Raw genomic sequence first — 24,019 nt, forward strand, 5'->3', positions numbered from 1 at the left:
CTTCCCACCCAGCACGACATCACCATGTCTTCCCAGTAGGAATCTTTGCTGCCGTAAAGCTGTATTGCTACAGACGTATTATTTCACACCATGGACTCTATCTTTTCATACGTATTCTTAGCTCATTTAAAACCCAGGTATGTGAGAGGATTCTGGAATTAGTTTTATAGCCAGTGCCCTGTTTGAAGCAGTAGTGTCATGCTCACTAGGAAAAGGGTACTCACCACCTTCTCTTAACCACTGAGCCATCTCTCCAGACCCCACTCACAACCTTCGCACGGGCGGGCTTTGTGGCCCATATTCTGACTTGATGGATTGATTGTTGATGGTGCCGCAGGGTTATGTTTAAAGAACTGCTGCTGTGGTTTTCTTTTTCAGTTGTGTTGCTGAACCTCAAACCTTCATGTTCTGCAATGAGCTGTTCTCAGACTTCAGCAAATCTATTAGAGGGTCTCCCAGCAACAAATTTCCTAGGATTTTGTTGTTCTGTAATTTTTTTTTTAATACATGTGTATGTGTGTGCGCACTTGGCAGAGTTTCTCCATTTTATCCTTGGCTGTCTGGAACTTACTCTGTAGACCAGGCTGGCCTTGAACTCACAGAGGTCCGCCTGCCTCTGCCTCCCAAGTGCTGGGAGTGTGGTTTTGTGGATGTAAGTGCAATGCCAAGGGCAGAAGAGGGATTCTGATTTTCTGGAACTAGAATTACAGGCTGCTGTGAGCCATGTGACATGGGTGCTGGGAATCAAACTCTGTCCTCTGAAAGAGCAGTATGTGCTCTTAATTGCTCAGCCCCTCTCTCCAGCCCCACAAATTCCTGTTTTTAAGGAGGACCAGGTCACTTACTACCAAGTGAGCTTGTATGAAGTCTGGCAATTGTTAAAAGTCCTCTTGTGGTTCCCGTGTCCTCGCTGTCTACTTCCTGTTCCCTTTCTTTGCCTGAGCTGCCTCCTGCTCACCAAATGGTGTCCTGTGGAACAGAAAGGGATGTCTGGACAGTATTGGTGTCAGGAGCGGGCCCTAGTCGTCCCCTCAGTTTGCGTTCCTTCGTGTTGTTGAAGTACAAGAGCAGGTCAGCATGACACTGGAGTGTCAGCTCCCGAGGAACAAGAGTGTCCCTGCTTCATGGTGACAAGGCCTTGAGCACTGCCGAAGTGAGAAGCTTCGAGTGCTATTGTGTTTTGTCATCCCATGGTCTGTCCCATATGATCTTGTGTAAAACATGACACCTCTCAATTGGCGTCTCTGCTGGTCCTGGCATACCCGTAAGTGTTGCCTGTGGCTCCTCACTGCAGACTTTTGTTTTTAAGAACATTTGTTTTGTCGATCAGACTCCAGTTTGAGTGATCTGTGAGGGGCATGATGCATCTCTACCACTACACAGTTATCTCTAAAGAGCTAGCCAGGTAGCCCAGTGAGTAGATGTGCTTACCACCAAGTCGGATTACCTGATTTGGAACTTACTTCAGGACTCGTGGTGGAAGGAAAGAGCCAGTTCCCACAAGTTGCCTCTGAGCTCCACACACATAATCCATAAGGGGAGAAGTAGCGTAATGAATCAAACTAAAAGTTTAGTCTTGTGAATAACTATACCTTTTCCTGTGCTGTGTTTTCAGGTTTTACACCCTGCTAGTGCTGGCCACAGCCCTCTTTGGTCAGCCACCTTTCAAGAATGTGATTGTGAATGGACTCATCCTGGCAAGGCAGGTGCACCCCGCTCTGCGTGATGACTTTTCAGCTCCTTTGAAATGTGTCTTCAAAGCAGCCATGTTCTGAGTGGACCTCACCACATTTCCTCTTTGACTAGAGGATTCTCGCATAAGCGACTTTGAGCTCTACTGCCCCTGTCCTTCTGGTCTTAAACTTGTGTTTGGTGGGCTGTTTTAGTTTGCTTTGCTTTCGAGGCAGGGTGTTGTTACTGCAGCTCCTGATGACTTAGACCTTAGTTTTGTAGGCTAAGCTAGTCTTGAACTCACAGAGATCCGCCTACCTGTCTCAAACTTCTTGCTCTCCTTACCTTTTTGTCCTGAGGCAGAGTTGCTCAGGCTTTCCATCTCCTGCCTTAGCCTCCCAAGTGCTGAGCTTACAGGTCTGTGCTGTGGCTCCATGCCCTGCCTGTGCTTCTGTGTGCTGCCCTCTGCAAATGCAGAGGAGTAACCATTAAGGAAGCAAGAAGGAAATCTGGCTCAACATTACTTAGCTGGTGCTAGTTCAGACTTCTGGAGTCTAACCCTGGGCAGTCTGTTTTAGACATATTTAAATATAGTTGGAAAAAGTTTTCTGGTTCAGTCTGTGTAGACAATAAAGCTTAAAGCATGACTACATGGAAACTGTTTTGTAAAGTACATGTGGCCTCTACCATGAAGATGGGTTCTATAGCTTAAGGGCCTAGGATCTGGTCTCAGTCATACAGATAGCCTAGAGGTCACCAGGCTATAAAGACATCTCTCCTAAGGGTAGGTTCTTTTGATTGAGGAAAAAAACTAAAGATAAAAGGAGAGCCTAGGATAAACACAATAGTCTGGGGAATTCCTGTGTGGCCAGGCCCTACAGATAGCACAGATCACCAGGCTATTAACTGCATCCTCTCCCCACCTTCTGGGTGAAAAAGAGATAGACACACTTCTTCCTTTGCAGAGACAAGCCTGTGTGCTAGTTTCCCTAGTGCTTATCATGCCCTCTACACTCCTGTTTATTGATGTTCTTGTCCTGTCCGTTCTCTGCATGGCTCCACATGTCCTAAGTAGGAAAACTACACAGTGCGTCAGGCCTCTTGGAGACAGAGCAAGGCAGGACACGCAGATGGGTAGTAGTAACACAGTGCTTCTAGTGATATCGCTAGCAATAGAGGTATATTTACTTAGCTTCATATTTTGTAAGGTACTTTAGCATTTCATGTCTCATTCTCTTTCACCCTGACATATGGATTTTATTTTATTTTTTCAAAGATTTATTTATTATATCTATACAGTGTTCTGCCTTTATGTATACTTGCAAGCCAGAAGAGGGCATCAGATCACATTATAGATGGTTGTGAGACACCATGTGGTTGCTGGGAATTGAACTCATGACCTCTGGAAGAGCTGACAGTGCTCTTAACCACTGAGCCATCACTCCAGCCCCACCCCCACCTCCCCCCCACCCCCGGTGGCATGTGGATTTTTAATGTCCTCTTTATAATAATACATCAGGAGATTCTGGATTTCAGACACCTTGTGAGTTTCAGGAGTCAAGCTAACATACCACACCAGGCCCCTCCCGGGGGCTTCGCTGGGCCTTCCCACATCAATCATTAATCAAGAAAATGCCTTACGGGCTTGCTTCAAAGGCCAGTCCAATGGAGGCACTTTTTAAATTTTGATTTCCTCTTAGATAACTCTAGTTTGTGTCAAATTTTAAAAAACCAAACCAACAACAGCCCACCAGGCATTCATGGCACACGCCTTTATTTCCAGCACTCAGAGGCAGAGGCAGGTCAATCTCTGAGTTGAAGGATAGCCTGGTCTACAAAGTGAGGTTGAGGACAGCCAGGGTTACACAGAGAAACTCTGTCTCAAAAAACCAAACCAAAACAAGACAAACTCCCAGCCCATGATAGCATGGTTTTCCAAGCTATTGTTAAAATGTTTTAACAGTTAACAAACATTTTAACTGGAAGACTGTTTACCCACATAAACAGCTTGCTTCACTTTCTGTATGATGAGGAAGAGAGTAACACCGAATAGTACATGCTTGTTCTTAGCCAGGCCTGTGTGGACACTGCCATACATAACATTGCTCGTTAGAGCAGGTGACATGGGCTCTGGGATCATGTTTTTTGGTGATAGAGGAACAGAAAATAGCTTGCTGAAGATGCAGAGCAGATTTCCATTCTGAATGTAGGCATCAGGCCCTACTGAGACTCCTACGTGCTCTACCTCCAAGCTGCATCCCCTTCCTGCCTTTTGGTGGCTTTCTTGGCTGATGAGATGGCTCAGTGTGCAGAGCACTGCAGTGCAAGCCTGATGACCTAAGGTCATTCTCTGAAACCAGTGTTAAAGTAGAAGAAAAACCCAACTTATCACAGTTGTCTTCTGATGTCCACACACACAAACACCTGCACACATGCATCCTCAGTAGCCAACTTTCTCAGGTGTATATAGGTTCCTATATTCACCAGTACAGCTGTGACATTAAATGGTTTCATCCCCAGAGGACTTTGGTGCTCTGTAAACTACATTTACCTGTCCACCCGTGTTCCTGTTTTCTCTGGAATAAATGCTAGTTCATCTTCCTGCTCCGACCTATCTTGAAACTTCCCTAAAGATGTAGATGTGCCATCGTATTAAAAGACTTCACATGGCTCAGTGGGTAAAGGCAATTTCTGTGCAAGCCTGGCAGCTTGACTGACTTGGATCCCTGGAACCCACATACAGATGGTAGGAAAGAGCCGACTCCACAGAGTTGCTTGGTCTCTGCGTGAGTGTCATGACCCATGCCTCCCATACACAATAAATCAAGCACATGTGTATACACAGTAACAAAAATAAATATAAAAGAACTAACAAATAGAAACAAAACCACCTTGCTATTGTGACTTGCACTAGCCTATATCTCAGTTACCCGTTTCCTGTTTTCATTTGTTTGTGTGCAGTCTACATCCATATATAAAGACCAGCTATATTACTCATTTAATTGCTATCTACTTTTTGTTTTACAAGTGATGGCCAAAAAATGAGCAAACGGAAGAAGAACTACCCAGATCCAGTTTCCATCATCAATAAGTATGGTGCCGATGCCCTCAGGTATGAAGCAGTCCTTTGCTCGTGTGTCCCTCTTGTTCTGGAGTCACCATTCTCAGGTTGCTGTATAATTATGCTTTAAGTGTTGGATCTTTCTTTGGGAGTTATATTTTTGTAGTTGGTGATTTTCAAATCTAGAAGTCTTTGAGGACTAGAAATTGTCCTGCAAAGCATGAAACATCGATGACTTCCCAGGCAGGTGGAGGTTGTCTGTCTACCTCAGCTCCTTTTTAGGTTCTCCATCTTGTTGCAATTAGAATTAGAATTCTCTCTTCTCTGTCTCTCTCTGTCTCTCTCTGTCTCTCTCTCTCTCTCTCTCTCTCTCTCTCTCTGTCTCTCTCTCTCTCTCCTTGCATTTACAAAGCCGTATAAGATCTATTTACACCAGAACAAATCCACTATATGAGGTTTTAGAGATCTTTAAGTTACTGCTTGAAACAGTCATGTTCCTGAAATCTGTCATGTTTAGGCTGTATAGGTCTAGAGAGCTTGGGTCCCCTGTGGCTGGCAAGAGACAGAGGCTGGTCCTCCACCATCCATCTGTCAGGTTTGTACTGGACCATTATCCATTTGGGCTGTGCCGTTCTCCACAGTGAGCATTGTCCTCCAGAGTGTAGCAGGGCTCCTCATGAACCTGTGTGCACCTATGGTGGGAGTGCAGTTGTGTGAGCACTGATCCTTAGTAGTAGGAACGTAGGGTAGTTTGAAGTGCCCTTCTTCATCTTTAGGAAAAGGAGAAATGTACGTGGTCTGAATTGGAACTAGACTGTCTGGCTTCTCAGCACTACAGTAGATAATACTTGGTTTACTGTCTGTGGAACTTTTCTGTGTAAATGTTCTGCTTCTTCCAGATTATATCTGATCAACTCCCCTGTGGTGAGAGCAGAGAATCTCCGCTTTAAAGAGGAAGGTGTGCGGGATGTCCTGAAGGATGTGCTGCTCCCGTGGTACAATGCATACCGCTTCTTCATCCAGAATGTCTTTAGGCTCCACAAGGTGTGGACCACATTGGGTTATGTATTCTGAACTATGGGGTGGGGCTGTGTGGGACCCTTAGGCCGCTTTCTTCTGCTGTCTACTGTTGTTGGATAACCCAGAGCTATAAGGAAGCCTTACATGAAGATGCAAGAGGTGTCTGGTCCTCTGTAGGGCACTGCGGCTTCTGTATAAAGAGGTGTGTCATCGTTTGGTCAGCCAGTTCTTTGTCTCAGATTCCATGTTGAATGTGGAATTATAGACAGTGTAAAATTCAGCTGCTTATAAAGGGCAAGGGGCAGATCCTGGGGTTGCTTGAGTGTGGTCAGGGAGACTTGTATAGGGAAGCATTGGGCTGAGACTTAGAGTGACAGCAGCTCTGAATGGGTTGCTAGGATCCAGAGTCACAGTTGGGATGTGTGTGAACCTGTGCTTCAGACTAGTGCTCCATCGTCTCTGCTCTCAGAACGCCCGTCCTGAGAAGCCCGTGGTCTGCAGCCACCTCTTCTGCCCAGCCTCTTTATCACCAACATATGTCACATACTGCGTGTGTCTTTATGGGGGAGCCCCAGTTGTGCTCAGTTTCTTATTGCCATACCTACCACTGGTAACTCACTGCTGAGGGAGTGACCCTTGAGCAGCCCAGAAGCTAGCAAGCAGACAGCAGTCTACTCACCTGCTTCTGTCGCCTCTGAATTCAACTTGGCTTTCTTCTGCTGAGAATAAAAGAGAAGTAGTATTCACACGGGATTTCCAGGGTACACTTTTTCCTGGAAATTGAGAAGGGCAGACATCGTTCTCTGCCTGCCTTTTAGCATTCCTCTCTGTATGATTATGCCCACTCTCCTGCACGTGGTGCCAAGTAGGGGTAACATTCCTGAAGCTTGCGTGCTCTGCAGGCCTGTTGGTGTGGAATTCACACCTGCCCATAGAGGCCCATCTGTACATAGCAAGGCCCCACCCATTGAGGAGCTCTAAACCCAGGCCAGTACTCCTCACCAATGCTCTGCCAACATGCTGCCTGAGGAGCACAGCTTTCCGTGGCTTCCGTTAGCAGAGCAGGACCAGGTGAGATGCCTTCAGGATCATGGGAGGCTCTTGCAAAGTCAAAGGGAGACAAAGGGTTCCAGGTCAGACCACATAACTTAGTGTGGGAGCTGTTTCCTGGCACCTGTTTGTAAAAGACCATCCAGTTTAAAAGGCTTTACTGCCTCCTTCCATGTAGTGATCCAACCCTCAGTTCCCTTCTTTTTACTTAAAAATCACGATTGGTTGAGCATTTGATAGTGTCCTTCGTTGATGGGGACATTGTAAGAATGTGGGGGGTTGTTAGAAGGGTCTGAGGTCATTTTGTATTTTCGTTATTTCCTTCCTTCCATTTTACTAATGGAAATCATTTATTAGTCTTGGAGATATGACTCAGAGGAGAAGAGTACTTGGTATTTTTCCAGAGGACCTGAATTTGGTTTCTGACACCCATAGTATGTGGCTGACATTGACCTATAACTCCAGCTCTGGAGTTGGACATTCATGGGCATAGGCAGTCACGCGCGAGCAAGTTCACGCGCACACACACAGAAATAAAAAAATTATTTTCCTCTGGTATTTGTTCAGCCTTTGTGCATGTAAATCTCACTGAGTGTGTCTGTAGGAAGAAGAAGTGGAATTCCTGTACAATGAGCACACAGTCCGAGAAAGCCCTAACATCACTGACCAGTGGATTCTGTCCTTCATGCAGTCCCTCATTGGCTTCTTTGAGACCGAAATGGCAGGTAAAGTCTTCTCATGCTGTCTTCCCGGGGGTGAGGACTGTTTACTCTCTTCATAATTGCTTCTCTGGTGTTTTAAATAATTTTCCATATTAACATAGAGCTCATTTTGAGAGATAACGCAGGATAATCCCCCCCACCACCACCACCACCACTAACCCTGAAGTATAGTTTTGGTGGGGCTCATTAGTTGTAGAAAGAGGCTTGTTTCAGAGCTCTGGGGAATTTTGTCTAAGGAGTGCGGACCCATCTTGTGCAGAGGATTGTCTGAGAACCCCACTAGCTGCCATGACTTCCCATGAAGCTGAGTCTAGAGCTCGTACAGCTAGGACAGGGCCCAGTGTCTCTATGATGGGGGCTAGTCACCCTCAGAGAGGACAGCTCCTGGCCCAGACTAAGTCCCAGCTTTGTTTACCTGCCCTACATTCCCACCATGTCCCTCCCCATCAGCAAGATCATGAGAGACCGTGTCTACAGGCTGGCGGTGGCAGGCACCCTATGGGAGTTGGCAGTTACTACTAATCCCTCAGGAAGAGCTGCTGCATTCTACATGCTTCGTGTGCTCATTGATGTGAAGTTCACTTACTCTCGGAGGAGAAGGCTGAACACAGGCATCCCAGGCTTCCCAGAAAGTAAAGTACGGTGAACTCTTAACATGTGGCCTGGCCTTTCCTCTTCAGCAGAAAAAAAACACCTATCTAGATGTGTATGGCCCTGAATTCTGGTTCCTGCGAACCACAGTAAGAGCTGCTCTGGCCTTTGTATCTTCTCCCAGTGGTGCAGCAGTGGTGCCCTCAGCCATTCGGCTCGGTCATTGCTTTCTTGGGAGCTGTGCTGTGCATTGTAGGATGCTGAGCAGCATCCTTGTGCCGCCCAGTAGGAAGAGCATTGATTTCACTCTGCATATTTATACCATATATCTTCTCAGGCTTTGGCACATATCATCTGCAGGGCAAATGGCTCCTGGTCAAGCATTGCTGGCTTGTGCTATGCCTCAACATCTAAGGCAAGCTTTCTGCTACTTTCTAGTTAGGGTAAGAGGCAGCACAGTGGTGTAGAGCTGGGTTCTGTCAGTGTTGTCCAACAGGCCTGAGCACACCATGCTACAGAGTTGCACAGAATAGGGTTTCGGTGTTTCTCATCTGTGTGAGTTTGCTTGTAGTTCAGTATCATCTTTGTGTGCCACTCCCCCCCATCCCGCCCCCCCCCCCCAACACCTTGGCTGCCCTGTCGTGTGTTTTTGATACATGAGCCATTTGATTGGTTGATTCTTATTTTCACTGTTCCCTTAGGGGAATGAAGGGACTGCTAATTCTTTATTATCTAGTTCTTCTCCCATTCCAAGGCCTGGCCTAGGCTGCCCTAACTGGTATCTTGCTTTTAGCTTACAGGCTATATACTGTGGTACCTCGCCTGGTCAAGTTTGTAGATATTCTGACCAATTGGTATGTTCGAATGAACCGGAGAAGATTAAAGGTAAGACTGATGGGAATAGCAAAAAGTCTGAAGTTTCAGGGTTTTAAGAAAATGAGGAAGGTCCAAAGGGGAAACAGTATTGTCAATGCTCTATGGTGTCGTCTGTGTATGGTACACTAATTAACTGTAGTGATTGCAGTTTGGCAGGATGGGACTTTGGGATTCTAAAAGTCATTCTGCATATTTTCATGACACACTGCTGACAAGTCTTTAGGGGTAAAGTGTCTAAGCTGGTGCAGGACTAAACTGAGTAGACCTCTTAGAATTCTGCAAATACTGTCCGTCAAGTATATCTATAATCCTTAAAAGAAACTTTTGTATGACTTTTCTGGGAAGATGTGAACAAATGTCTCTTCATCCTAGATAGTGTACCAATGACAGCCAAAGAAACAGCCTCCATCCAGGTCTAGCTGTGTGAGCCAGTGAGTTTATTGGGGTTCCTTATAGGAGAGTGGCTGAGGAGTTATAGGAGAGCGATGACTCGATAGCAGCTGCATCAACAAGAAGCCCGTCTCACAGAAGCATCGTCCTATAGCTGCTGCACAACTTGGGTGCAGCCTAGCTGGGCCGAAGGGTCCTGCAGCAACTGTTTCTGCTTACAAAACCTTGGGAAGGGGCTTGCTAAGAGTTCGGGGTTTGCTTTATGTCCATGCTTTTCAGCCTTGTTCCTGGAGGGAGCGTTTGAATTGGGATGAAAGAACCACACAAGGGCACCTCTTTGTTTCTGTCTCCACCCAAAGAGACAGTGATCAAGTGTTAGCAGTGGACAGAATTCTTCTTAGCTGTTGGGGTTTTGATGGGACACTGGTCTGCAGACATACTGGCTTGTGCATAAATTATAGTGAGACAAGGCAGTGACAAGTTCCTCATCGCAGACAGATTTTTCCTACCATGAATCAGCAGATATTTTGAAAGCGTGTGTGTGTGTGTGTGTGTGTGTGTGTGTGTGTGTGTGTGTGTGTGTGTGTATTTGAAGCAAAACCTTTTACCTAATTTCTGCTCCCCCTCCCTCCCCCCATACCGTCAAGTCCATGGTCTCTCACTGCCCTGCATGGCTCCAAGGCCAATGGTTGTGACCATTTTCCTAACTCCGTCACCTTCCTATCTGTGCACTACATGGTCCCTGTAGGCTGCCTCTTTTAATAAACATCAGTTTTGATGACACACTTACTACTAGCAATTTAATATTTATCTCGCTTTTATTCTTTAGGGTGAGAATGGGATGGAAGACTGTGTTATGGCCCTGGAGACGTTGTTCAGCGTGCTTCTTTCTCTGTGCAGACTGATGGTGAGATACTCAACACCTTTCCAATGTACAGTGACCCTCTGCTGCGACACCCTCCCCTTCTGTCTGTTCTCTATAGAAGATAAGAGCAACTCATATCTGTAGCCCCATTTCAGAAATCTTAATAGCTCATGTATCCAAACCCTATTCTAAACTGAGAAATACTGGGTGTTTAGTCAGTCATTGGCAGTTCAGCACGTAGACAAGGATCCACACTTAGGCAGGTAAGACATAAATTGTATTAATGTAAATTCTGTATTTGTGAGTAGTGAAGAGATTTCTAAACTAAACTCACATAAGTTATCAAACATATCAAAACTTAGCACAAATAGAAAAATGTGTGATTTTTGACATGGATTCCTATTAAACAAACTATTAATTAAATGACTTAACTTGTACTTGTTCAAGGGCTCCTGGTTTGGTTTGCCTTTGGTATATCCAGAGAAATTTTGAGTCTTTTGGTGTAGCCCTACTACTGTGCTTCATACATGGGAAGTCATATTGCCTTGAAATGGAATGTCTAATAACTAGCCTATGTCTGTTTACTGCTGTATCACTCTTAAAGTGACTAGTTTTCATTTCTCAGTCTAAGTGAGATCAACTGATGATGGGTGTATCTGATGATATCCTCTCCTCCATCCTCATACAGGCCCCTTACACACCATTTCTTACTGAGTTGATGTACCAGAATCTAAAGGTGCTGATTGACCCTGTTTCTGTCCGGGACAAGGATACACTCAGCATCCACTACCTCATGCTGCCACGTGTTCGGTAGGAATCAGATACAGTGGCCTCACTTAGGCCTAGGCCATGGGGAAGGGAAGTAGTACATGTAAGGTCCCAAGCATTTCCCTGCTCTCCCTCCTGAACCCCTCATTCCAGTTAGGCTGATGCCGCTACCCCTCAGGCTACAGGGGCTCACCTTGATAATGGTAGCAGGGCTGTAGCATCCTCCTTAGCAGTGAGGTGTAAACACAACCCTTGTGTGAGCTTGGGAGCTCATTGTGCGCCCCTCAGGGTGGGTGTGAGTGATGTCCATTCTCATGTATCATAGGAGACCTAGCCTGATCTCTTTCTCACTTAGCACAGTTATTTCAGGTTTTCACCTTTTAACAATAACAATCTTTCATCTTCCTGTGTTTATCAATCAGAGAGGAGCTGATTGACAAGAAAACTGAGAATGCAGTGTCTAGAATGCAGTCTGTGATTGAACTTGGAAGAGTGATAAGAGATCGGAAAACTATTCCAATAAAGGTTTGAAATTTTATTTAGATATGGATTTGACACAGACCTGTATCTTAGGAAATTTTAATGTAGACCTTCTAGCAGTGACATAATTCTGTCCTTTTCTGCAATAAGGTACGAATAGCTTGTTACTGGTTTAGCTAAACATTTAGGTAAACTTTAAGTGAGCATTCCACATTTTGCCATTTGGAAAAATTGACCCCGAGTTCATTTCCCCTCCTCCCTCTTCTAGTATCCTTTGAAGGAAATTGTGGTTATCCACCAAGACCCAGAAGCTCTCGAGGATATCAAGTCCTTGGAGAAGTATATCATTGAGGTAAGGTAGGTCAGTGATGGCCTAGCCAGATTTTTTTTTCCAGGATAATTATTCCTTTATTAATTGCCACATGCATAACCATCCATGAAATTTTATGTGATGAGTGGATTTCTTTACTCTCATCTATTCCTCTTCCTTGGAGTAAATTTTTGTAACGAACAGAAAAGCTTTGCTTCTTGAAATGATGAAATAGTAGCTGTTTACTGTTTGTGAATGCACAAGGCATAGTATGTTCTGATAAAAGGTGGGCCAGTTTGCACCTTCCCTGTCTCCAGAGTTTCATTTGCCCTCAGAGGAAGGTTCCTAGGATTTTACACATTGATGCACACATACATATTACATATGTAGTTTTTTGGTTTTTGTTTTTGGCTCATTATATATATGTAGTTGTTGTAACCTTTGGAGGTGGGACAAGGGCAGGGTCTTACTTTGTACTGTAGTTTGGTCTTAGACTCAGTTCTTCTGTCTTAGCCTCCTGTGTGCTGGGATTACAGGCATATGTCACTACCCCCAGTTTTATAATATATCTTTATCGTGACTTCATAGTATTTATTTTCTGGCTGCTTCATAATTATTTAAATATTCTATTTGAGAAATTGTGGGTTCTCATTACAAACAAAGTGCCTATGTACATTTCAATGTGTGTATGTTGAATGGATTTCAGGAGTAGAATTTGGTTTAAGAAAGATAAAACACAGTGATGGTAGCAGGATAATGCATTAAATTCACAGGATGCTTATTTTCCTGTATTTAAAAAAATTGGCAGCCTGAAACTGATAATGGCAAACCAGGAAGACAAAGACTACTAGTTTCTTCCTGCCTTTTCCATAGCCACGCTACAGTTTTATAATAGGAATAACCCAGAGCCATCAAGACACATTGTCCACTCAAACTATCAGAACTCTATGATCGTCTCCTGTGTGTCAAGTTCCGGGTAGGTTGTTCCCTTTGTGCGGTATGGGATTGCAAGAGGAAGCAATCTTTTCACTCAACTGTAATCCAGTGGGGACCAGGAGTAGTAAAATGTCTCTTTAGAAGCCCTTACAATATCACTGATCCTCTCAAATCTGCATTCTATGATGTTTTTTAAAACAAACACGTTTCAAATTTTAAAATTCATTACTGTTTCAAAAGAAATGTTTAGTTTTTCACAGGTAATATTTTAAGTAGTTCATTATAGAAAATATTATTTATTTATTTTGAGACAAAGCTTCTCTGTGTAGCCCTGGCTGTCCTAGAACTTGTTTTATAGACCAGGCTGACCTTGAACTCAGGGAGATTCACCCGCCTCTGCCTCCTGAGTGCTGAGATTAAGGGTGTGCGCTACCAGTGCCAGGCCTGTGTTTGATTTTTAATTGCTTTGAGAATTTTAGACAAACATTGGAAGCCAAAAAGTGAGGTTATATCTCCTAATTTAACGCCTTACAGAGACACACAGACAAATACACATGCATTATTATCTGTACATATCCCTAGTCTGATCGCTTTTGTATATGGGCATGATTTTTGAGACATTGTCTTACTGTATAGCATAGGCTTGCTCTGTAGTCCAGGCAGACATTTTCTTACTGTATAGCATAGGCTTGCTCTGTAGTCCAGGCAGGAGTGGCCTTCCTTCCTCAGACTCTCATGTGCTAATATTACACACATTATCACACCTGGCCTTCATCTCCCTTTAATCCATGTAGACGGAATAGAAAAACTCATTGTTGCCTGTTGTTTGCCTTACTTTATGCTCGCTGTTTCCATGTCTCCTACTGTATTGTCATTGTTCCCTATTTCATGGGAGCATGTCACTAACAGAGAGGTACCATGAAGTACTGTGACCTGGTTAAATGACAGTTAGTGGTGTGCCTGGAATTGTGCAAGTTTACCCCTGAGACATGCAGTTTTTATTTTCAGCCCCCACCCCCCCACCCCCCGCCTTTCTTTCATCCCTGCTATATTTTTGGTTTTTGTTTTGAGACAGGGTCTCAATGTAGACCAGTAAGTCTTTGAACTCACAGAGATCCAGCTGCCTCCGTGCTGTGGATGTTGAAGTTAAAGCCACGCACCAGCACCAGCCTCAGCATCTTCTTTTAGATGCTCAGCTCACTTGATTGGTCTTGATATCGTATTTCTATGCCCATCCACATAGTATTCTAAATGTATTCGTAGATTGCACCTAATGTCAGAATTACAGAACATTTCCATCTTCCTAAAAAGAAAGCCTCTTTTTCTCATCATGTTTCCATTACAATCTGATCACTTATTGGCAATCATGAATATATTTTCTGCCTGTGGATTTGCCTTCTTTAGACATTTCTTTCAGAGAAATGTACACTTCATAATCTGCCATGTCTGGTTTGTATTGCTTGTGTGATATTTTTTATAGTTCATTCACATTGTAGCAAAGGATAGTACTTAAGCCCATCATGTTGCTATATACTCCACTGTGAATATAAACCATACTTCATTTACCTAGTCACATCTGCTTCGTTCACTGTCTGGTGCTGGGGATCCAACCCGGGCCTTAAGCGTGCCAGGCTAGCATTGCACACTGAGCCACATCCCAGACCCACCATTCAACAGTTGACTGACATTTGGATTATATCTGATTTTTGTCTCTTATGAATAGTTTTGTGGACATTTATCTACATGTTTTATAGGAAACAAATTTTTGTTCTCACACTTCTGCTTTTCCTTTGGTACTCGCTATAGGAATTAAATGTTCGAAAAGTTACACTGTCTACTGATAAAAACAAGTATGGTATTCGACTAAGGGCTGAGCCAGATCACATGGTCCTTGGGAAGCGCCTGAAGGGAGCATTTAAATCAGTGATGATGGCCATAAAGCAGCTGAGCAATGAGGAGTTGGAGCAGTTCCAGAAGAAAGGTGGGTGTCTGCCTCGTGTCCTCAGCCCAATGACCGTCACACCTGGGCTCCTCCTGTTGGCTGCTTTCATCTCTTTCCTAAAACCTTCATCCTATTCATAAGAATGACAAGTATACATTCCAGTAACTTTGCTAGGCAGGTGACTGGTATCCCGGCTTCCTATTGTAGCTTCTGGGTGCTGGTACCCTGTTAAAGTCTGCCTTCTTTCCCTCCGGTTAGCTATATATAGTTCTAGTGTCAGCCTTAATAGAGTGGCTACAGTGGGCTTTCCTAAAGGTGGCACGTCACACATCAGCAGCTATCCACACTTCCTTCTGCTTGCACTGGACAGATATAGCACCCATTACTTTACACTCATTTCACTTGGCCAACCCTTGCTAGCCGGCAGAACAGTAGGGTCGTCAGCGGAGGGCACAGTATGCTAATAGCAGGCACTAGAAGAGGAGAGTGATGGAGTCTGCTTTTCCCACAGGGAGTATTGTTGTGGAAGGCCATGAGTTGCATGAAGAAGATATTCGCCTCATGTACACCTTTGACCAGGCCACAGGAGGGACTGCACAGTTTGAAGCGCACTCTGATGCTCAGGTATTTTTCTGTTCCCTCAAAGATTGTGCTGTATTTATTTATTGGGTCTTTGAGACAAGGTTGTGTAGCTGAGAATGTCCTGGAACTCATACCTCCACCTCTGGTGTTAGCATAAAAACCTATTTCACGCATGCCTCACTGATGTATCAGTTAGTTCCTGATAGATAGAGCTGCTCTCGTGAACTTCTTCAGGGATCCTTATCTTTTTTATTTGTTTATCAGATGCTTAAGTAAACATTTTGTGATTTATGCTTGTGAATAATTATCCTAATTATTGTGAGCTTCCATGAAGGTTGTGGGCACTGGATACTGACCATGAGTCTTCTCAAGATCAAGTGCTGAGCCTTCTCCCCAGTCCTAGAATTTAGTTTCACTGAGCTTTTAAAAAGACTTTGTCTTTTTTAAACATGTATTTCTTAGTCTTGCATGCATGAGTATGTGGATACAGAGGCCACAGCATATGAGGTCAGAGGACACCTCACAGGAAATCAGTTTTCTCCTTCCACATGTGGGCTCCAGGGATCAATCTCTAGGACACTGTCCCACCTGCCAAGCCTCGCTCTATTTCACCGAGTTGGAAGGAAATGATCTTATTTCATCATTGTGCACACTGTTCCTTCCATAGGCTTTAGTTCTCTTAGATGTCACCCCGGACCAGTCGATGGTGGATGAAGGCATGGCTCGGGAAGTCATCAATCGCATCCAGAAACTTCGGAAGAAGGTCAGTTTGTCTCTTTAGGAATAAGCTGTAGTTTTGATTTTGTGCTTTTTTGTTTGTTTGTTTGTTTGTTGTTTTTGATGTTGGGGAAGACAGATGAGGCAGGCAGTAGAAATCATAGTTATCAATTGACGGGTAATGATTCATTAATCTGTAGTTCCTGACTGTATTCTGCAGGGAAGTCAGGTCCTCCCCACTTCCCTACTTGCTCCCTGGCTGGGTACCACTCACTTTCTCTGACCAAGAGCTTTTAGACTATCCATCCTTCTTCATTTCCCTTGGGCTTCCACAAAATTATCTTCTAGAAAGATCACTCTCTGGCTGATGACAGAGGGTGTCCAGAGAAGACAGAAGTCAGTGTGGAGAGAGATTGCTGGGACTGCACGGACTGAGGTGGTTTTCCTTGTTAAGAGAGGTGAGGAAGGTGCATACTGCCTCCACCTGCAGGACAAGGCATCACTGAGCCTATTAGGGCTGAGAGTCAGAAAGCTCTTTCTCCTGGAGACAGTGCTGACTAGGAGGGCTCCCATGGGTGCTCCTCCCTAAACCAAGCCTCGTGGGCCTGTGGGTCAGAGTCTGAGGGCATTTCAGCAGGTAGCAGGCATTTTTGTCCTGGTTCAGAGCTTTGCGACTAGATTTGCAGTCAGTCTTTTTTCACACTCATGAGGGACTGGTTTCACTAGGAAAAGGCACTCTCTGCCTTCTGCCCCAAACAGAAGAGCAGGTAAAAGAACATAACAGCAGGTGCCAGTCTTACACATGACCTGAGGAGAATGGGCAGGCATGGCCTTCCATGACAGTTCAGCACACTCTTGTTCTCATTTGACAGAACCTTTAGTTTTCATGAACAAAATGTACTTCTCTTTTAAGTTTTTTTTTTATGCTATTTTAGTGCAATCTGGTTCCGACTGATGAAATAACAGTTTATTATAATGCAAAGTCTGAAGGAAGATACTTGAATAATGTCATTGAAAGCCACACCGACTTCATATTTGCTACTATCAAAGCTCCCTTGAAGCCATATCCGGTTCCTACATCAGATAATATTCTTATTCAAGAACAAACACAGGTGAGCTCTGAGTTGTGTGGAAATACTGATGTTTCACATTGGGTTTTGCTTTATATTTATATAGTTAAATCTTGATAAATTTCAGCGCACTATCTTATTTTTTCTGTTGCTGTGATAAAATATTCTGACCTAAACAACTTCCAGTTCAAATAGAAGTCCATTATGGTGGGGAGGGGCTGGTGACGGCAGCATGGGGCAGCTGGTTGCATCATAGCTATGGTTATAGCCAAGCAGGCGCGTTGGATGCTTGGGCTCAGGTGGCTTTCTGCTTCTGTGTAGTACAGAAACCGTACCCCGGGGTGGTGCCGACCACTCCCAGGATGAGTCCTCCCACAGTGAACCCAGTTAGACAGTCCCTCAGCATAAGTGACAGTTGACTTAAAGATTATTTAACTTGTTGATAGTTAGTGGATTGTATACTTAATAGTCTTTTTTGTTACACGTAGCACTTTAAAAAGCATTTTGGTTTTTGAGAGTTATGTAATTACATCATTTCTTCCTTCCTTTTCTTCCAATCCCTCATGTACCCATCCCTTCTCTCTTTCAAACTCATTGCCTCTTTACATGTAATACTTTTAGATGTTAGTATCAAAATTTGGCACCAAGATATGAGAAAATATTGGTCCATAATTTAGAACTACTGTGTTTTCTAGCGTATGAGATGACCCCCAACTTTAACTTTAACTTTTCCAGTTAAAATATAGAGTTTACAGTCTGCTGCACAGGGTGTGCATTGGAAAAGGGTTAATCTTATATGGTGAGTATATTCCAAACTCCATACTTTAATTGGGAAGAGTTAAAGTTGGGGGTCGTCTTATACACCGGAAAATAAAGAAAAAAATATATATATTCATTTATTCTATCATTTTTCTTATTCCTAATAATAGGATAGATAAGGAGGTGCTAAACTTTTCTTCCTTTCATTCATTCATTCATTCATTTTCTTTTAGGCTTTTTGAGACAGGGTTTCTCTGTATAACAGCCCTGGCTGGCCTTGAACTTAAAGCAGTCCACCTGCCTCTGCCTCCCTGAGTGCTAGGATTAAAGGCATGCACCACCATGCCTGGCTTCAATTGTCATTTTAGGTGACAGTGACAAAGACAGGTTATTGTTTCATTCTGTTTTACATATTGCTTATTTACTAGCCTTTTTAAAAAGGACCATATCCAATGATCTCTTTAAGAGACCAGGTGAGAGGACTGAATGAGTTTATAATCACAGCACTTGCCTTGGAGGAGCCTTTTTCTTACTAAGTAGTGTCTGTATGTGACTTGCTGTGGGACCTACACACAGCCACACTGTTGCTAATCACGTGCTTTCTGCTCAGTTAAAGGGGTCCGAACTGGAAATCACACTCACCAGAGGATCCTGTGTGCCTGGTCCTGCTTGTGCTTATGTAAACCTTAACATTTGCACAGATGGCACTGAGCAAGGTAAGTACAAATGAGCCCTGTGCTATGTATGGCTTATTTTATTTTCTTATGTGCTCTTACTATATGACTCAGACCTCCTGAGAGTTGGCATTACAGGAATCCATTATCTAAAGAACTCATTTGGGTGAGTTAAAAAGTTACTTAATTTTACCAATGCTCTTATGACTGCCTTAAAGATTTCTATAGATAATGGACATTTGCGAGTTGGAGTCAGCATTGCTTTTCCATGTTTGTTTTGCTCAGTCATCCTAACACCCTGAATATTCTGTGCAAAAGCAAACGAGAGCTTCTTATCCACAGATGAAAGAGTAGTCCTCGAGGAACCTTGAAGCTAAGTGACAGTAGTGGACTGTTCCTCTGATCTTCAGTTTGTCTCACTTAGCCCAGACCTGTCGAAAAGTGCCTCAACAAAGCTCTGCTTTCTCTGCAGAACACATCAGGACAGGAGAAACATAGCGAGATAGTGTTATTAGACAGTAATTGTTCTGTTCCACCAAACACAGGAGAGACGAAAACAAAGAAAACCCAGCAGCTATGACCCCACCAGTACCCACGCCAATGGCCAAACAGCAAAGCTGGGCTCAGGGTACTCCATCCCCACAGTTGTTACAGAGTAGAACAGACCAGGTTTCATCATAACTGCATGGTAGCAAGCCCCTCTGCCCAGTAACGTTAAGAACCATGTATGACAGCAGGCGACCCACTCATGACTACATGGCATCAATGAGATCAGATACCATAGAAGCATCTTAACCTGTTTTAAGCAATAGAACGAACGACATCATGTGTTTCTGATCAGGGAGGTCTTGGTGGAAGCCTAGCAGAGAGTAAGAACTCCTTTCCCTTAGTACGTCTGGCCAGAAGTCCTGATCTTGATGTCATATAGGCTGATGGAGAACTGTGGCTTAGCCATTGCCATCGGGGGTAACTAGGCAATACCACCCTTTCCTGTCAGGGAGATAGTGAAGTCAGCTAAGGAGACAGGGGTGAGACCCAAGACGTCTATGCCGGGCTGGGAAGGTGCTTCAGTTGGAAAGAATATTTGTTCTGTAAACCTGAGGACCTGAGTTGTAATCCTCAGCACACATGTTTTAAAAAGCTGCAAAGAGGTGTAGCTGCACATGCTTATAACTCCAGCCTTGGGATTGCAGAGGCAGGTGGATCTCAGGAGCCAAGCCCAACTATCAAGTCTCCAATTCAGCCAAAGACACTACCCAGGGAAATAAAGCAGAAAGTAGAGATGATACCCCACGTCCTTTTTAGCTCCTTATGTGTGCGCCATGTACACATAAGATATAGACAGACCACGTACATATTTGTTTGATTTAAATTATTGAACATACCAAGAACCAAGATCATCTAAAGCTAAGGAAGTAGATAATTAATAACTATAAATACTGGAGTGTCTTGAAAACAAAACAATAAAAATAACATAATTCTCAAGGTACCAGAGAAGCAAAAATGTGAGATAAAAATTCCGACAGATATGGTGTCCGGTATGTCCCATTTTCTATTACATAGATGGCACCTTGCTATGTCTTCACATGGTGTAAAGGCTGACCTTTATAGTCTTTTATAACAGCATTAATCCATTCATAAAGGCTCCAACTTCCTGCCTTAATGATATCTCAGAATCCCCTAGTCTTAAGATTGTTTTTCAGGTTAGAATTTCTACATAGGAATTAGGGAGGAGTAGAAATGATATGCTGATCTTCAGATTATAGCACTTATCTCTCAAGTCTGTAAATTTGTATGTTTTGACAATTGTGTGTTTCTTCTTAGGAAGAGAAGAAGCATCTGTTAACCCAGAAAGCAAACCAATGATAGGCCAAAGAAATAGTTTCATCCAAATCCAGCTTAGTGACTAGTGACTTTAGTGCAGTTACTTACAGAAGGAGTTACTCAATTTACAAGATCATGGATGACCTAAAGGCAGCTTCTATCACCAGAAAGTCCATCTCAGCATAGGGGAGAACAGTTATATCCCAGAAGCCTCTCCCTAAGCAGCTTGCTTAGTGGGAGAGTCTTCCCCCCAGTAGTTATTACTGTCTATATAACTTTAAGGAAGGTGCCTTGTGAATCTTGTAAATTTCAGGGACTAGCTAGACTTTTGAATTGTTTTCTTCCTGAGACTTTAGAAACTTTGTTTACTCCTTGAGTCTTAATAAAGAACCTCTCTCCAGGATGAAATTTTCATTATGGTAACAACTGCTATGCAAAAGTAATCCTCTGTGTTAGGAGATTTTCAGTCTTTATCTTTGCATTTTTTCAGTCCTATCTTCTTTCTTTCTTTCTTTTTTAAGATTTATTTATTATTATGTATATAGTGCTGTGCCTGCATATACACCTGCAGGCCAGAAGAGGGCATCATTTCACATTATAGGTGGTTGTGAGCCACCATGTGGTTGCTGGGAGTTGAACTCTCAGGACCTCTGGAGGAGCAGTCAGTGCTCTTAACCTCCGAGGCATCTCTCCAGCCCTTGGTTCTGTCTTCTTTCATGTCTCTTTATGACTCCAGTGAAGATCAATCTGTGGGACATACATAAAGTGATTGATGGGCAATGCCCTTCCACTTAAAACATTTGTTCTTAGGTTGAACCTAAGGCCTTCTGTGACCTAGGAGGATGACACAAACTTCAGTGCTAAGTTTTTTCTTGAGCCAGTAAAATAAATAAGCTCTATACAAATTAATTGAGGCACAAAAATGTATACATGACACTATACCTAGACAGATGAAGTATAGGTTTTTGTTGTTGTTGTTGTTGTTTTTTACTATATTAGGGTTTTTTAACAAAGTCTTAAGACTTTATTTGGGCAAAACATTTTACATCTGGACACTAAAATCACTGCTTATAAAAGAGGAAATTGACCCATTGAACTTTGCTAGAAATGAAAGACTTTGCATTGCTTCTAAGAAATTTACTCTGAAAAGGATGAAAACAAGATATAGACTGGGAAATCCTTTAACCCCAAACTAGAAAGAGATGTGATATTTAAACAGTATAGATGGAACAAATGCAGTCTGATAGGAACTCACAGGCAGTAAACTCAATTGTCAATCTACAATCCAATTAGAAAATATGGTAATTTATCCAGGAGGCTATGCAATTTATAGAAATATACCAGAAAATATTTAAATATCTTCAGCCACTATGGAGTTGAACATTTAAAAAGACATCTAGTGGCATGATGTCTTTACTTGTGAGTTCATTATAATAAAGTGATTTTTAAAAACACACTAAAATTTGTGCTTATAAGGCTGCAAAAATACGTGTGATTGACTCTAATTCTGGAATGTTAGCATTAAGGGCAGAGAGAGAGGGAGAGTCATATATACATACAAATTAGTATTAGAGATTTGTAAAAGTCACAAGATACAAAATGAGAGTTGTAAATAGAAAAGTTTGAGTCTTCAAAAGGGTGAGGACAGATAGTGTGGTGCTTTTATTCCTTGACCCACTAAGACTTGCCAAGCTCCTTCTGAGTAGGAACGAGCAGGAATATGGTATTTGCTTGTATAAGGCTTCAACTCCCTTTGCACTGCTTGACTTTTTTTCCAAATTTAACCTGAGTTTTGCCTTCGCTGAGTGCAGTCTTGCTTTGTGGCGTTCCAGGTGGCGTGCTGCTTCTGGAGAACCCAAAGGGTGACAATCAGCTGAACCCTCCACGGCTAAAGAGCATCATCACCAGCATATTTGGTGTTAAAAGCGCAGAGCTGTCAGTCTTCCATGGTGAGACAGGTATGTGCAGAGTGAGAGGACCTCTCGAGGTGGCTTGTAAAGGTCTTCATTTGGTGTCAGCTATGTGGCAGAGCCATTGTGTTTTCCTGACTCTGAGGCGGCCTTGTGGCTTTTCAGCAATGTCTGCCTGCCAAGTCTCTCCTGTGCCCCTCTCTGGTATGGCTGAAACCTGGGACTTACAGGCAGCCAAGGCCCTCATCCTCCCTTTCCCTGCTAGCCATGACACAGATCAGGACTCAGCCCTCACTGCTGAGCTGTGAATTTATCAGACAGTTCCTGAGCCTTCCTGAATCCAGACCTGGAATCTACTTTTAAAGAACTTATGTCTTGGGGGTGGCTCAGGGAGTAAAGCTCTTGAGTGTGAACTGGGCTCAGATCCCCAGCATCCACCGGAAAGCTGCATTAGCTGCTCATGTGAGAGCCTACCCTGTGGGGCAGTAGGGTATCAGAAGCTCACCACTGCCTGACTTAGTACAATCGTGAGAATCAAGTGGAGGCCAGTGAGGTGGCTCAGAGGGTAACAGTGCAATGAAGGAAAGCAAGGGAGACACCTACGGTCAGCCTCGGAGCTCCACAGGTGCACACACATACTCACACCTTCACATAAGCACATACACCACACATGCACACAAATTTTAAACATTTATTTGCTAGCTGGGTGTGGTAGTGCACGCCTTTAATCCCAACACTCAGGAGGCAGAGGCGGGTGGATCTCTGAGTTCGAGGCCAGCCTGGCCTACAAAGCAAGTTCCAAGACAGCCAAGACTACACAGAGAAACCCTGTCTTGAAAAACCAAAAAAAAAAAGACAAAAAAAAAAAAAAAAAAAAAAAGAAAGAAAGAAAGAAAAAGAAAAGAAAAGGGGAGGGGAGGGGAGGGGGAAACCCACTTGTTTGCTAACTTTAATCATCATTTTTTTGAAATACAGTTTTTATGATAAATGTTGAGATTATCATAGAAGGGGATGAAAATTTTAAAAGGAACCTTAATATTCAAGGAAAATACTGAAAGAGGAGAAAACATTTACATTGATCTTTAAGTTTTGGGGGTTTAGCCTGGTGGTACAACAGTTACCTAGCAAGCACAAGGCCATGGGTTTGGTCCCAGGCACTGCCCCCACCCCCTCAACACAAACAAAAGCTAAATAATGAGTATTTTAGTATTTTTTTTTTTTGTTTTTGTTTTTTTTTTTTTTTGCAGAGCCCAGATAACAGTCTATTTATAAGGTTGTACTTGTAGGGATGGAGGTAGAAGGTGTGCTTAACCTGCATAAGGCCTGTGTTCAACCCTAACCACACAAAAAACCCAGTTTCCTACTATTTGGTTATCACTGTAGAAAAAGCAATGTCTTTTGAGAAATAAATTAAGGGGCAAATATCACTGTATGGGGGTGGCTAATAGTGGGCGTGGAAGCGAATACCAGTGAAATAAGAAAAAGTAAGTGACTTCAGAATTGTTGCTTTTAGAAATTCAAAATCAAGCTGACTTGCTGAGTCTCAGTGGGAGGACGCTGTGTGTGAGCACAGGTGCAGCCCCATCTCCAGCCAGCAGCCCCAGCACTCTTCTGTGTCCGTACATCAACCTGCAGCTCCTAAACGCAGAACCACAAGGTACGTGTGTCCTCGGCACTCAGCCGGTGCTGGACTTTCAGGTCCTTCCCAGGCTCAGCTCTCTGACCGAGGTGTAGCCTTCAAATCAGCTTCAACATATGGACACCAGCCAGCCATGATTGCACACCCACTGTAATCCCAGCA

General features: G+C 43.4%; 1 protein-coding gene across 1 annotated transcript in view; it reads left to right on the forward strand.

The window, feature by feature from the left end:
* Iars1 (isoleucyl-tRNA synthetase 1) overlaps positions 1-24,019 on the forward strand; it is a 46,949-nt gene that overhangs the window by 20,159 nt on the left and 2,771 nt on the right. The window contains exons 17-32 of the mRNA XM_051171142.1: positions 1,616-1,702; positions 4,700-4,783; positions 5,632-5,776; positions 7,407-7,527; positions 8,909-9,000; positions 10,211-10,288; positions 10,935-11,056; positions 11,437-11,539; positions 11,763-11,846; positions 14,547-14,721; positions 15,194-15,306; positions 15,932-16,027; positions 16,917-17,093; positions 18,421-18,526; positions 22,141-22,266; positions 23,732-23,875. Of these exons, the coding sequence (XP_051027099.1) occupies positions 1,616-1,702; positions 4,700-4,783; positions 5,632-5,776; positions 7,407-7,527; positions 8,909-9,000; positions 10,211-10,288; positions 10,935-11,056; positions 11,437-11,539; positions 11,763-11,846; positions 14,547-14,721; positions 15,194-15,306; positions 15,932-16,027; positions 16,917-17,093; positions 18,421-18,526; positions 22,141-22,266; positions 23,732-23,875 (1,853 nt within the window). The remainder of the gene's footprint in view (positions 1-1,615; positions 1,703-4,699; positions 4,784-5,631; positions 5,777-7,406; positions 7,528-8,908; positions 9,001-10,210; positions 10,289-10,934; positions 11,057-11,436; positions 11,540-11,762; positions 11,847-14,546; positions 14,722-15,193; positions 15,307-15,931; positions 16,028-16,916; positions 17,094-18,420; positions 18,527-22,140; positions 22,267-23,731; positions 23,876-24,019) is intronic.

The sequence above is a fragment of the Acomys russatus genome, chromosome 3, assembly GCF_903995435.1.
Source record: "Acomys russatus chromosome 3, mAcoRus1.1, whole genome shotgun sequence".
In the NCBI taxonomy this organism is placed as follows: domain Eukaryota; kingdom Metazoa; phylum Chordata; class Mammalia; order Rodentia; family Muridae; genus Acomys; species Acomys russatus.